This window comes from Ictalurus furcatus, chromosome 7 (assembly GCF_023375685.1).
Source record: "Ictalurus furcatus strain D&B chromosome 7, Billie_1.0, whole genome shotgun sequence".
Lineage (NCBI taxonomy): Eukaryota > Metazoa > Chordata > Actinopteri > Siluriformes > Ictaluridae > Ictalurus > Ictalurus furcatus.
The window spans coordinates 19,684,430-19,699,075 of NC_071261.1; the positions used below are offsets into that span (position 1 = coordinate 19,684,430).

At 36.2% G+C, this 14,646-nt stretch overlaps 1 protein-coding gene across 1 annotated transcript; it reads right to left on the minus strand.

The window, feature by feature from the left end:
- Positions 1–3,869: 3,869 nt before the first annotated feature.
- Positions 3,870–13,841, minus strand: fis1 (fission, mitochondrial 1). Its single transcript, XM_053629182.1, has 6 exons — positions 13,650–13,841; positions 10,910–10,967; positions 8,066–8,198; positions 5,964–6,040; positions 5,602–5,707; positions 3,870–4,389 (listed from the first exon to the last, which is right to left on the minus strand). Exons 2-6 carry the CDS (start codon positions 10,952–10,954, stop codon positions 4,289–4,291), a joined length of 462 nt encoding a protein of 153 aa, XP_053485157.1. The 5' UTR covers positions 10,955–10,967; positions 13,650–13,841; the 3' UTR covers positions 3,870–4,288.
- Positions 13,842–14,646: the final 805 nt, after the last annotated feature.

The window sequence follows — 14,646 nt, forward strand, 5'->3', positions numbered from 1 at the left end:
TTTAAATGTGTAGAAAAATACATTGCAGTTTTTGAACTGGTGAATTAATTGGCTGAAAAGTCATTTTAAATAAAGCTGTTTTTAAAACACACACCACCAGTTAGGACACACCAATTTATCTTTTGCCTTAAGGTTGTCAATGATTGATTCCTTCTTTCTTCAGTTAGCTTTTAAATTCAATATTACATTAGATTTTTGTACTTTGGACATGATTTATGCTTACGTTTCCTCATTTGTCAGTCGCTTTGGATAATAAATGTAAATATACGGTATCTCACAAAAGTGAGTACACCCCTCAAATTTTTGCAAATATTTGATTATATCTTTTAATGTGACAACACTGAAGAAATGACACTTTGCTACAATGTAAAGTAGTGAGTGTAAAGCTTGTATAACAGTGTAAATTTGCTGTCCCCTCAAAATAACTCAACACACAGCCATTAATGTCTAAACCGCTGGCAACAAAAGTGAGTACAACCCTAAGTGAAAATGTCCAAATTGGGCCTAAAGTGTCAATATTTTGTGTGGCCACCATTGTTTTCCGGCACTGACTTAACCCTCTTGGGCATGGAGTTCACCAGAGCTTCACAGGTTGCCACTGGAGTCCTCTTCCACTCCTCCATGACGACATCACGGAGCTGGTGGATGTTAGAGACCTTGTGCTCCTCCACCTTACGTTTGAGGATGCCCCACAGATGCTCAACAGGGTTTAGTCCAACACCTTCACCCTCAGCTTCTTTAGCAAGGCAGTGGTCATCTTGGAGGTGTGTTTGGGGTTGTTATCATGCTGGAATACTGCCCAGCGGCCCAGCCTCCGAAGGGAGGGGATCATGCTCTGCTTCAGTATGTCACAGTACATGTTGGCATTCATGGTTCCCTCATTGAACTGCAGCTCCCCAGTGCCGGCAGCACTCATGCAGCCCCAGACCATGACACTCCCACCACCATGCTTGACTGTAGGCAAGACACACTTGTCTTTGTACTCCTCACCTGGTTGCCGCCACACACGCTTGAGACCATCTGAACCAAATAAGTTTATCTTGGTCTCATCAGACCACAGGCCATGGTTCCAGTAATCCATGTACTTACTCTGCTTGTCTTCAGCAAACTGTTTGCGGGCTTTCTTGTACATCATCTTTAGAAGAGGCTTCCTTCTGGGACGACAGCCATGCAGACCAATTTGATGCCGTGTGCAGCATATGATCTGAGCACTGACAGGCTGAAACCCCACCCCTTCAACCTCTGCAGCAATGCTGGCAGCACTCATACGTCTATTTCCCAAAGACAACCTCTGGATATGACGCTGAGCACGTGCACTCAACTTCTTTGGTCGACCATGGCGAGGCCTGTTCTGAGTGGAACCTGTCCTGTTAAACCTCTGTATGGTCTTGGCCACCGTGCTGCAGCTCAAGTGTCAGGGTCTTGGCAATCTTCTTATAGCCTAGGCTATCTTTATGTAGAGCAACAATTCTTTTGTTCAGATCCTCAGAGAGTTCTTTGCCATAAGGTTCCATGTTGAACTTCCAGTGACCAGTTTGAGGGAGTGTCAGAGCGATGACACCAAATTTAATACACCTACTCCCCATTCACACCTGAGACCTTGTAACACTAACAAGTCACATGACACCGGGGAGGGAAAATGGATAATTGGGCCCAATTTGGACATTTTCACTTAGGAGTGTACTCACTTTTGTTGCCAGTGGTTTAGACATTAATGGCTGTGTGTTGAGATATTTTGAGGGGACAGCAAATTTACACTGTTATACAAGCTGTACACTCACTACTTTACATTGAAGCAAAGTGTCATTTCTTCAGTGTTGTCACATGAAAAGATATAATCAAATATTTACAAAAATGTGAGGGGTGTACTCACTTTTGTGAGATACTGTATATGATTTTTCCAGCTACACCAATAACTCTTTTATATGGCTGCTATGTGATCTAGGCATGAATCTTGTCTGTGGTCATTTCTGTGGTCTTTGCATTCCATTGCAAGTTAAAAAACAACCCAAACATTTTGCCAAACATTGGGGGATTGTGACCGTAGTTGATTAAAGCAAACATTTTCTATGGATATTTAGAAACAATCACAGTTCATGGCTATAATGTTTCGCATAGGTGCAATATGGGTAACTGTCGCAAATATTACATTGTCCAGGATGTACATCATCACCTGATGTTTTTGCTACACTTTTATATGACATGCAAAAAAATCAAATCAATTAAAAGTTGATATTTAATCAAAATGACACACCTAAGTTAACTTAATCACCTGTGAGTTTTTCAGTAACCCTCGAGAACTCTGCTATAGGCTTTGCATTTTCTTTAAGGCTAAATGATATCATTAACTTAGGTTGGTCAACTACTGCACAATGCTGATAATGATCTGGAATGATGTTTATTAGCTTGTGAAATGAGATTAATTTCTTCTCATTTAATACTGAACAAACTGAAACCTTCACTGACCTAGGATCAGTGTTTAGACAGCCCACTTGTCGTGCTAAGCTAATATCCTTTGAAGATAGCCTGGTCTAAGGACAGCAGGCTATCTTGGCCGGTATTGATGTGAATTAACTTCGTTGCGTTATAAAGGTCAAGTTTATGGCTGTCATGTTTACAAGGGTTTGGTTTTTATTGCTGTTTGAGCACAATGTGGTTTTTCACACTATGGACATTCTATAAAATGTTATATAGTGACTTGTGTAGTGCAGACATATAAAACAGGCAGTTTCTTCAGGTTATTGTTCTGTAAAGTAAAAATCATGAGGAGAGATTTAATTACTAAAGACAACAGTAGGGCAAATTCTTTAAAGGCTGACTTCACAAGGGTTGATGTTTTCACTGTCACTTTCAGGACCCCCTGTGACCCACATGATCTATCTGAATAAATTTTAACCAAATCCAGCCAGTCTGAATGCTTCTGTGGGGGTGTGGTATATGTTCAGAAGGATGTGAAGCAACAGGTACATGTAAAGTGTATTAAGATACACTTGAGCTAAGAACTTTAAAAATTTTAAGTCCAAAGTGGTATAATTGTGTTGTTATAAATGAATCTGTATAAATGTCAATTAAACTGAGTTCATCTAAAGTAAGAAGAGTGTTCAGTCTCCAGAAAAAAACTCGCTTTCCAGATGCCTAGTCATCATTTACTTTTACTTCAGTTAATTTTTAACAACAAGGTGGAACATAAAGAGCATTACTGATGGCAGCCATAATCTATCCTGTTGTAAAAACCAGTGACGTACCAAAATGATCTTAGATCTAAGTGATGGAAAGGTGACATGATCAACGATGTGAGAACAGCCCATAGCATGATTCACAGGACTGTTGACCATGTTATGTGCAAGCTCAATAAGCAATTTGTTTCTCTCAGGGCCCAACTATTGTTTTGACTGAATATTTCAGGGCAGAATGGTATCACTTCGGCTTGATGTTAGAGCTAGACATAGATTGGTACAGCTCACACACTGCTTTAAAAACACATCCATTTTAAAAAGGTTAACAGCACATTACAGTTATAAAGCCACAAGTTGTCATTGTGTACAGATGGGTATATTATCTTTCCAACTCATACTCTTTAATTGTATGGATCCTGATAACTTTAGTTCCCTTTCTAGGTGCCTCAGTGAAACTGGGCACTATTGATTAGCATGAAAACCATATGCACACAGACTCAGATTAAACACATACACACACACACACACAACAGTACACACACGTGACAGCAAATCCCAATTATAACAACAATACTTGGAAAGCAAAAGAGGGCCTTGTGATTACGAGAACACTTACTTGGACTTCGGTCAAACCATACTATACTACACTATTAAGACAACATTGCTGCTTCGATATAAAAACAAAGAGACAGCTGCATGGAAACATATTTCTGTATTGCACATAGCATATGCCAAATTTATAAATATGAAGTTATGGTGTTACATTGTAATAACTCGAGTTATGATTAGAACCTGCTAACAAGTTATACTGGTGTTATACATTTGTTTTTTAAACATATGTGAAAGGAAATACTTATGTAGATATTTCACCCAAAGAGTTTAATATACACACACAAAAAGATACTATATGAGGCTGCTTTGTAAAAGTGATGCTGTGATTATTTTGTGCAAGTAAAAAAGAAAAGAAAAGAAAAGAAGAAAAAAAAAAACGGAAAAGAAAACATAAGATATATTAGTCAGTCCACTTCCTGGTGTTTAATAATGATAAGCCACTCTCAAATGTTTAATTAACCAATGTTGTTCCATTGAAGCTATAAAACTCCACTTCCTTGTTAGGATTTTCCAGATTTGGCCACAGCCAATCCAACTAGTCCTGCTAATCCTGCCACGCCCAAGCCGATGCCTCCAACAATAGCCATGCCAACCAGGCCATCTGAGAAAAAGAGAGACAAAACATGTTATTTATTTATATAAATGTGTCTACTGTAACACTTATTATAAGATGTGTATGAGTAGCAATAAAAATAAAGCAAGTAAGTAATGAAAACTTAAAGTCTAAAACATTACAGCTTTGTATGGAAGCCCTAAGCGGCCACGCATTAGAATAATTTTTTCTTTCTTGTTTTCTTGTGATCTTGAATAAATTTTCTCGTGATCTCAAACACAAAGAGGTGTTTTCTCACGACGTCATTTTATCGCCATCATAAATTAGATCAAAATAATTGGCCGCTGTAGACTTTATCTCCGCAAGAGAGAGAGGTGTCCCCTTCTCAAGTTTCGGACACTAATGTGGAAGTTGTCAATCACCGAAGGCATAGATCTTTTTCAGCTTGAGTGAGTCCTTAGTCAAAGTAAAAATGAATCTGTTCATCCATGATGCTGCAGGATTGTGCTAAGCTTTTGCTGCCTCCAGAACAATAAAAACAAGCTATTTTGAGTACACAGAAAAATGAAGTCGAGATCATGGGAAAACAAGAAAGAAAGAAAAAATAATAATGCATGGCCACTTAGGGCTTCCATAGCTTTGTACACCATCATCAATCTTTTCTGTTGCTTGCTAGATGATGCGGTTTGTTATACGTCTCAGGCGCAACCTTCTCTCAAAAACGACAGCAAATGGTGAAAATTATCCAATCATTTATTTATCCTGGCCCAGTGGGGACTTTTATAATAGAAGAGGGTATGAGGAAACCCATCACTATATACCTAACACACCCTGTGTATAATGACTGGCTGTAGACTTTTACTACTTTTACACCACACAGATTGACACGCAGTATCTTATACCGAGTTGATTTTACTGTGAAGCATTTTGATTGACACCTGCTGTCTTTTAAATGTAGGTGCCATAGAAATAAAGCTGACTTGACTTAGCAGGTTTACACACGCACATGCGCACACACACACGCACGCACACACAGCACGTTTTCCTTCTTTATTTCTCTAGCTTAATACTGTAATCCCTACACCCAACCTTAATCTTAAATCTTAATGTTTTGGCTATTAATTTTCCCAAGAACAGCTGTATTATTTGTTAAAAATGTGAAGGCCAGGCAAATCCCCACAATTTCCAAATTCTCTATATGTATTTCTATCTTTATGAAAGTATTTGCTCCACAAAGGTTTAAAATTTACCCATACCCACCTTTCCTTAGTGCCTGTTTGATGAGCTTTTCCAACTCAAGGGCCTGGTTATTTCCAGGTTCATTCTTAAGCAGAATGCGAACATACTTTAAAGCTTTCTCATAGTCCTGAGGAAAAAAGAGAAAGACGCCACAGATAAGAAAAAAAAAAGACATCCATTTACTCATTGTTCTCAATAACAAGACACTCAGACAGTACTTCAGTAACACAACCTGTTCACTGATAGCAATTCTCTTTCAAAAAATGAGCAATGTTTAACAAAAAAATAAGTCACAAACTATTATACATCATAATAAACACAAACTCATTCATAATAAAGCAGGGTATGAATACCAAAAACAGCAGTCAAGTCATTATACTCACTTTAAGTCTGTAGTTTGCAACAGCCAGATAAAACAGAAAGTCTCTCTGGTCATCCTTTGTGGTCTTCTGTACCAGCTCTGTAACAGTCAAATAATTCATACAATGATGATGAAGATGCTTTATCTCTCCCACACACACACACACACACACACACACACACACACACTCTCTTAACTGAGGTATTGCCCACAAGATAAAAATGCCATGTCATGGTACTTGAAAACATTTATACTTTACACAATTTGCATGTTAGCTAACAAACTGAAAGACGAGGGAAAAGAAAAAGCATTTCACTATTTATCAAAACAATTGAACAATTATAAAGATTCTAATCTTCTTGCCAATCAGATCTTAAATTCTTATAAAATACAGACAAAAGTTCAGAAGTGTGTATTGTGACAATTTATCACTATATCGATATTATAAAGGGTGTCTCAAAAGTCTCCATACATAGGGAAAATTAACACTTTTTTAGCAAAATACTTAGTTTATATTATATATATTTTTCAGATAGGCAGTCTTTAACCCTTGTGCATCAATTAAAAAAAAATTACACATAGGTCCATAGAGGACAAAATTGTCCATGTCCAAAAACTGTCATAAAAATATTATATTTTAACATTTGTTCGCACTTTCCAGCGTCAGTTCTGATCATAATTACCAAACATTCATTCATTCTCAGAATTATAACCCTTTAAATGCTGGTTTGTTTACATAATGCCATAGATGTACTTTTTTATGGAAAAAAAAAAGAAAAATAGTCATTATTTTCCATATACTAAATGCTACGCAGAATTTTTTTCTTTGATTATTACCATCTTTGATATGTAAAGGATTAACAACATTCATTATGATGCATTCATATTTTTTATGCAGTGTCATATTTATAAAAAAACAACAACAACAAACCCTACCACTCAGGTCCATGAAGGACAAAATTGTTTAAAATAAATAAATAAATAAACTGTCATAGAAATATTATATATTAATATTTTTTTTCCACTTTCACAGACTTTATTTATTTTTATTTTTTTACCAGCATCAGTTTTGATCATAATTACCAAACATTCATTCATTTTCAGAATTTTAACCCTTTAAATGTTGGTTTATTTACATAATGCAAAAATCTTCAAAGCTCAGTAACCTTCTTTGACTCATATTCATGGGGTGGAATTTGTGATTTCCAGTACAAGATCATTTCTTTCTTTCAAACTGTTCACACACACAAAATTTTCAGCACACACATACAAACCACAACTCTGATATACATACAAACACACTCACACAATTATAGCTGAGTCATTTATTCAGGTGGTCTGCAGAGCTCTATAATACAGCAGAATCAGAAAAAATTAAAAGCATGTATTTTCCCCAGAGGCTAAACCTGAGAAAATACTACACATTTCAGAAAATATGCTTTAAAAATTCAATGTTTTGAAACCTTGTCAACAAAATAAAAGCCTATTAATACAGAATGCATCATTTTATGCTTAAATGTCACAGGGATTAAATATTTCAGTTTGAATGGGTTTCAATGGAGATATTTTTGTCCTTAAGGTCCTAAATATAACGATTTTGTGTGCCTAGTTTAAAATAGACTTATGAAAGCAAATGATGGTGAAATATTAAAATTCCAATAAAAAAAGTATGATGTTTGCGTTAACACAGACAAAATTATATATATAAAAAAATGTAAACATGAAAGAGACAAAAATGTCCATAAGGATGCACAAGGGTTAAGAATGCCATTGACAAAAGAAGAACGTATTGAAATCATTCTCATAGCTGGACTTTAACAGGAAACACAGCAAGCACATCACACAAACACACACACACACACACACACACAACGCTGTTGCCAAATTTATTAACAAATTCAAAAAGACTGGAAGTGTTGCAAACCAACTGAGAAGTGGACATCCACAAACATCCACTGACGAAGGCACGACTGATACGGTGCTGGCAAACACAGTCCCCTATGTATAGAGACTTTTGGGACACCTTGTATGGTCATATTGCCCAGTCCTAGTAACAACTACTTTATATAGTCCAACAGGATAACGCACCAGATGAGCAATAATATGTATTCTAAAAGGACTCACCCTCCAATAGCTGAATCCCTGTCTTTATGTCGTTCGTATATTTACTTCTGATTAAACACCAAGCATACTCAAACTTGGTGTCTTTGGACACAGCCCCCTTCGCCAGTTCCAAGTTGTATTTTTTCTCAAACCTCTGTTAAAAAAAAAAAAAAAAAAAAACACACAAAATAATAATACCAACAGAAGAAACAACAAAATTACATCATCTGCTGTATACCTTCTGTCAAGACCACAAACAGGAAAATGTTAATTAACGCTGTAAAAGCTATTTAACTGATGTCTCTGATATTTGAGAGTTATCTACCTGTTTTGAAAAGGTACTGTTTTCCCATAATTTATTCACGTTATCTACAGAAACAAAAAGTAAAAGCTGCTCAGCACAGTCATAAAATTATAAAGGTCAAACTATAAAATGGTGTGGATTATCAGAATAACCTCATTTTAGTCCATGATCTAAATGTTCCACTTTTAGTAATTAGTTTAACATGATATGAAATATATCTAGCTATCTACTGGTATATTTCGTGATGTTTGATGTATAGTTCTGCTGTTAACTGTGCAAACACTTTTGGGGTCAAAAGTTAAGTGGTCTGATTCCTTTGTCATATGATATTTGTGTCTAATAATTAATGTATTTGGAAGAAAGCAAATAGTAGTTTAGTAAAGTTAAAAAAAGACACTGAGCTATTGAAAATAAACAAGAGCTTCCAGGGCTCATATTATATTAATTTGCTATTTCTTTCTTTTTACCTCTTCCCTCATTTTTTATGAAATGTATTAATCGTTTGCCAGTAGTTACAAAATGTCTTGTTTCTTGCAGACTAAAGGTTTTGAGTCATTTCAGTGTGTTTAAAATAAAACCACACACACACACACTAAAATGACTCAAATATGAATATCGTTGAGCAACACCTGTGAATATGGTTGAGCAACACTATATTTAGTTTGGATACTCAAATTAGAGCACTGATGACATCATCTAATCAACTAACTCATTCATTGATCATACTGTAAAATTAAGCAGGGTAACTTTCCAATGTGGCAGATGGTTAATAGAAGCACACAGCAGTAAAGTTAGGTGCTTTTTTTTGGCACTAATACCTTTTGAACTGCCTGCCATAGCTACAACAGAGTTTCAAATTCACAGCAGTACAACAGAGAACAACAACTGTTTGTAGTTCTCAGTGACATTTGACATAAATATCTTTTAATGTTAATCAAGAAAAACTTAGACCACAGTTAACATTGCCACAAAATGCTTTTTCTTTCTTTCCAAGAACGAATGTAGGTCATTGCAGACAAATTTGTTTTCATTTCAGTGGATTACATAATATTGAGGTACCTATAAGCTATAAATAATAGAAATGAGTGCTGAAAATGATAATAGCCCTTTAACTACTGCATGTAGAAAGATCCTACAGCTTACTTGTGTTATTTATCTTGAGCTTGTAAATACTTATTCTAGCATAATTTACATGTAACTGATTACAGTTCCTCATGCTTATTTTATTACAAATGCACTTACATGAACTGTAGAAGTGAAATCACCCATATGACATGTCCATTAACACACACTCTTTGCTATGTTGGTTTCACATAGTCTGACTTTCCTCCTTATATGTATATTTGAACAGTCCTCACTGCAATCACTAAAGACATCTGTTTGAGTAAATGCATTTAAAAGGCACTTTATAAACTAACAGTCACAAACTACAGTTCTGAAAGAAATGGTTATTAAGATAAACAGCTTTTCCTAGTCCTAATACTGATTTGGATCAAAAAGTTCAGTAACAAATGATGCACATTTACAGACAATTCTTGTATTTTATCACTGAATTGGTTTTCCTTCTGTAGCGAATATTAGAGATCATTTTTCTTACCACAGACATAAAAACACAATTGTTAACCATGGATTTCATGTGCAAACCTCCCCAAAACTCTAAGTAAATAACACAATTAACCTGATGTTTATACGTACACTAGTTATGGAACTATTGTCAGTTCTCCCTATAAATGTTGCTGTAAATACCTCATTTTATAATTGCAAGTAGACAAACAGGTCAGAATACTTATAACTGAGGAATTAAAGGGAGTGTGCTGATGGACACATCACATGGGATCTCACACAGAAGATACCTTATTTCAGGTACGGTATACTCACTGAGATTAGAATAACTATTGAAAACTGTAATTAAAGCTAAATGAAGCAACACAATCTATATCTATTGTTAATGAGAATAATATTTTTAAATGATATTTTAACTCACTTAGAAGACAAACGGTGTGTGCGCACTGATGTAGGTGTGCTCTTATAGAGTTCAATAATGTTTTTGTGTGTTAAACGTCACAAAAATGAACAAAAAGACGGTGTTTATCATGCTCTGCTGTCAGGATGATATGAATATGTAACCCTGTGCTGGCTACGACAGGGCGTTCAAAAGTAATTATTGTCATAAAAGACAAAGAGCAAAAACACATTTAACTTTAACACTGATGTGATGTTTTGTCTGTTAAAAATCGCTAAATAAAATACTGACTGCGTTTGTGAAGGCGTCACTCGATGACACCAATACACGACTTCCGCTTAAATTCCCTGAAGATTAATCTCTATTTAATTACATGATTTCAAAACAATATCAATAAAATACTGCGAAAATAAATCGTCATTATAAATGTTACGCCATTAATGATGATGTAATCTTGCTAGCTAACTGGCTAATAAAGTGTCGCGGGAATTCACGTATTTGCTGCCTTCCGTTCTTGAGAACCAAACATCGTGATAGAGGGGGTAGAAGTTTACAATTTTCAGATATGATCTAAAACATTTCCTGAATAAATAATTACCTTTAAATCTTCAGGAGCTACGACGTCTGCCACCACTGCTTCCATGTTGCCGGAAATTCTGAGCAGATAACAAATTAAAAGTCTCTGAGAACTAATGCAAAATGAGATCATCACAAACCTCTGAGGCCTGTAGCATGGAGTTGAACAAACGTAGAGTTGTAGAGTTAGTTTTAAGTTGACAAAATCAAACAAATCCTTTTTGTGACATTCCTGTATAAATATTTCTTATTCATTTTTTTTAATTTTTTTATTTTATTATTTAAATGCACAGACTAAGGAATAGGCCAGGTTTTCATTTCACTGCAATTTATATACTGTAGCCTATATAACTGTATGTGACAAAATCTTGAATCTTGAAGTTAATTAAGGTTAATAGCTTTCATGATGTTGGTTATCAACTTTTTCAGTCAAAACCAGGTTTTAACCCTGAATCAAAGTTTACTCATCACATGCTTGTACATAAAAACCAGACGTTTGCAGCAAAAAAAAAAAAAAAAGGCGTGCATACTTATCGATTGAAGAGCAAGAAATTATTGTGCAGAAATATGAGGAATCTAAACCTACACTAAACTAAAAAAGCAGCTGCCAAAGCTCGGGAAAATTGGTGGCAGAAAATTGTTGATTGTGTACAACCCCGATTCTGAAACAATTGGGACAGTATGGAAAATGCTAATAAAATCAAAGAGGAGTGATTTGTAAATGCACTTTGACTTGTATTTAAACAAAAAAAAAGACAGGTATTTGATGTTTTACCTAATCAACTGCATATTTTTTGAAGATAAACGTTTATTTAAAAATTGATTCATGCAACACGTTCCCAAAAAAGTTGGGACAGGAGCAATTTAGGACTAATAGCGATGTGACAAGTTGAAATAAGAAGGTGATGTGAAACAGGTGAGGCAATCGTCTAATCATAGTATATAAGGAGCCTCCAGAAAAGGTATAGTCCTTCAAGAGCAAGGATGGGTCGAGGCTCGCCAATCTGCCAACAGATGCGTCAGCAAATAATCCAACAGTTTGAGAACAACATTCCCCAAAGACAAATTGGTAGGATTTTGGGCATTTCACCTTCTACAATGCACAATATAATTAAAAGATTCAAGGAATCTGGTCAAATCTTGGTGCATAAAGGGCAAGGCCGAAAACCACTTCTGAATGCGTGTGATCTCCGATCCCTCAGACGTCACGGTCTTAAAAGCTGTCATGAGTCTGTAATGGATATCCTGACATAGGCTCGGGAATACTTTGGTAAACCTTTGTCACTCAACACCATTCGCCGCTGCATTCACAGATGCAAGTTAAGGCTTTACTATGCAAAGCAGAAGCCATACCTCAACACTGTCCAGAAGCGCCGCTGACTTCTCTGGGCTCGGTCTCATCTGAGATGTATTGTGTTTTGTGGTCCGACAAGTCAACCTGTCAAATAGCTTTTGGCCAAAACTTCCATTATGTTCTCCGGGCCAAAGATTAAAAGGACCATCCAAGCTGTTATCAGCGTCAGGTACAAAAGCCAGCGTATGTCATAGTATGGGGGAGTGTCAGTGCCCATGGAATGGGTAACTTGCACATCTGTGAGGGCACCATTAATGCAGAAAGATATGTACACATTCTGGAGCAACATATGCTGCCATCCAGAGCAGGACAATGCCAAATCACATTCTGCCCAGATTAAAATGCATTGTGTAAGCAGGGAGTGTGGATGCTAGCATGGCCTGCCTGCAGTCCAGAAGTCAAGGGCCCCCTAAAAATGAAAAATTTTATATTTATCTGTGTTAAATAGTGTATGCTGAAAATAGCGATGTTAAATCACTGAATAGGGCCCCATTCCTATATTTTACCCAGGGCCCCCAAATCAATAAATCAGCCCTGTTCATACAGATAGTCACTGGGACAATCCAGGGGATTGTGTCTGTCCCTAAAATTTCTCTCCCTTCGAAGTGCACTTATTTTAGCTCCTCAGGATCTCCAAAATGCTTTTTTTGTTTTTACAAAAGGTTCCACTCACCTTTGTTCAATTGTGTTATATGTTTAATATAATATAAAACATATTTAAAATATTTTCAAATAAAGACAAAGATTGAGTTTGAAGTTTTATATTTTTATATTTTTATATTATTATATAAAATAAAACATATTTTTTTAAACTTAATGTTCAAGTAAAAACAAGTATTCTTTAGCAAACAATTTCAGAGTAAAAGCAAAGCAATTTCAAAGTTAACATGTAAATGAAGCTTCAGTCACAGAAATAACTTTTAACAATGAAAATAAATAAAAACACAACTTCTCTTCTTAAATGTAATTAAAATATTCTGAGACATAAAGAAATTAACTATTTAAAACTCTTCAAACAGGCAGTTAACCCTTTGTCTTTGCACTTGTGAGGGAAATTACTCATTTTTACTTTGTAATAATTTTGTTCTTGTTCTGTTCATATGCAGCTGAGGATAACGCCTCAGAAGGCCATGTCATGTCACTGAGATCAGTACAGAATGTTTATCTGCATACAGAGACACAAACATGTTCTTCTGTTCAAGGTTCGTCTGCACATCTTCTAAGACCCTAAAACAAAGTCTGTTTGAACTGCCTCAAACTGCTTCTTATCGGTACACAGAAGTGTGTCATGCTCTGCGTTTCATATATACAGTAGTGATTCCACTCAAGCGCTTTAGAGTGCTCTCATTATTCTATCCTGCTTTATTCTATCCTGTATTAACCATCTTTCTGTAATAAACCTTTTTACCTTTAGAGGACGAGTCTGCGAGTGTTGTCTAATTTCCACGACAATTTGGTGTCTCCTGGCTGGGCTGCACAAGTCTTTTCAGCTTTTCTGGACAACAAGCAAACCAGAGGATGCTCGAAGAAAAGTTTCACCCTGAAATCCCTGTTGACACGCAGGCAGTTTGACCTTTATTATGCAGAGCGAAAGACCAATGCAGTCTTACCATTGGTAGGAATCTTCAAGAATTTAGAATTAGAATTAGAATTTTATGAAGTCATTGCTGTCTGTATGGAAGGGAGTCAATGATATAAGAAATGTGTGTATTACATTGAGAGAAGTATTACATGGAGCGATTTCTTATAAGAAGTTCCAGGAACTTCGCCTCTGCGATGGCAGAGATATTGGTGTTTCTTAGATCACAGCTTCAAAACTAAGACATATACCGACGGGTATATACAGTATCTCACAAAACTGAGTACATCCCTCACATTTTTGTAAATATTTGATTAAACCTTTTCATGTGACAACACTGAAGAAATGACACTTTGCTTCAATGTAAAGTAGTGAGTGTACAGCTTGTGTAACTGTAAATTCGGTGTCCCCTCAAAATATCTCAACACACAGCCATTAATGTCTAAACCACTGGCAACAAAAGTGAGTACACCCCTAAGTGAAAATGTCCTAATTGGGCCCAATTAGCCATTTTCCCTCCCCGGTGTCATGTGACTTGTTAGTGTTACAAGGTCTCAGGTGTAAATGGGGAGTTGGTGTGTTAAATTTGGTGTCATCGCTCTCACACTCCCTCATACTGGTCACTTGAAGTTCAACATGGCACCTCATTGCAAAGAACTCTCTGAGGATCTGAACAAAAGAATTGTTGCTCTACATAAAGATGGCCTAGACTATAAGAAGATTGCCAAGACACTGACTCTGAGCTGCAGCACGGTGGCCAAGACCATACAGCGGTTTAACAGGACAGTTTCCACTCAGAACAGGCCTCGCCATGGTCGACCAAAGA

What these genes read in the sequence shown, in the direction of transcription:
- fis1 (XM_053629182.1), bottom strand. Translation starts at nt 10,954, where the DNA reads ATGGAAGCAGTGGTGGCAGACGTCGTAGCTCCTGAAGATTTAAAG. An exon ending in TAGCTCCTGAAGATTTAAAG is followed by an intron (nt 8,199 to 10,909) that starts GTAATTATTTAT and finishes TTTTTTTAACAG; the next exon opens with AGGTTTGAGAAAAAATACAA. An exon ending in CAAACAGGCACTAAGGAAAG is followed by an intron (nt 4,390 to 5,601) that starts GTGGGTATGGGT and finishes TCTTTTTCTCAG; the next exon opens with ATGGCCTGGTTGGCATGGCT.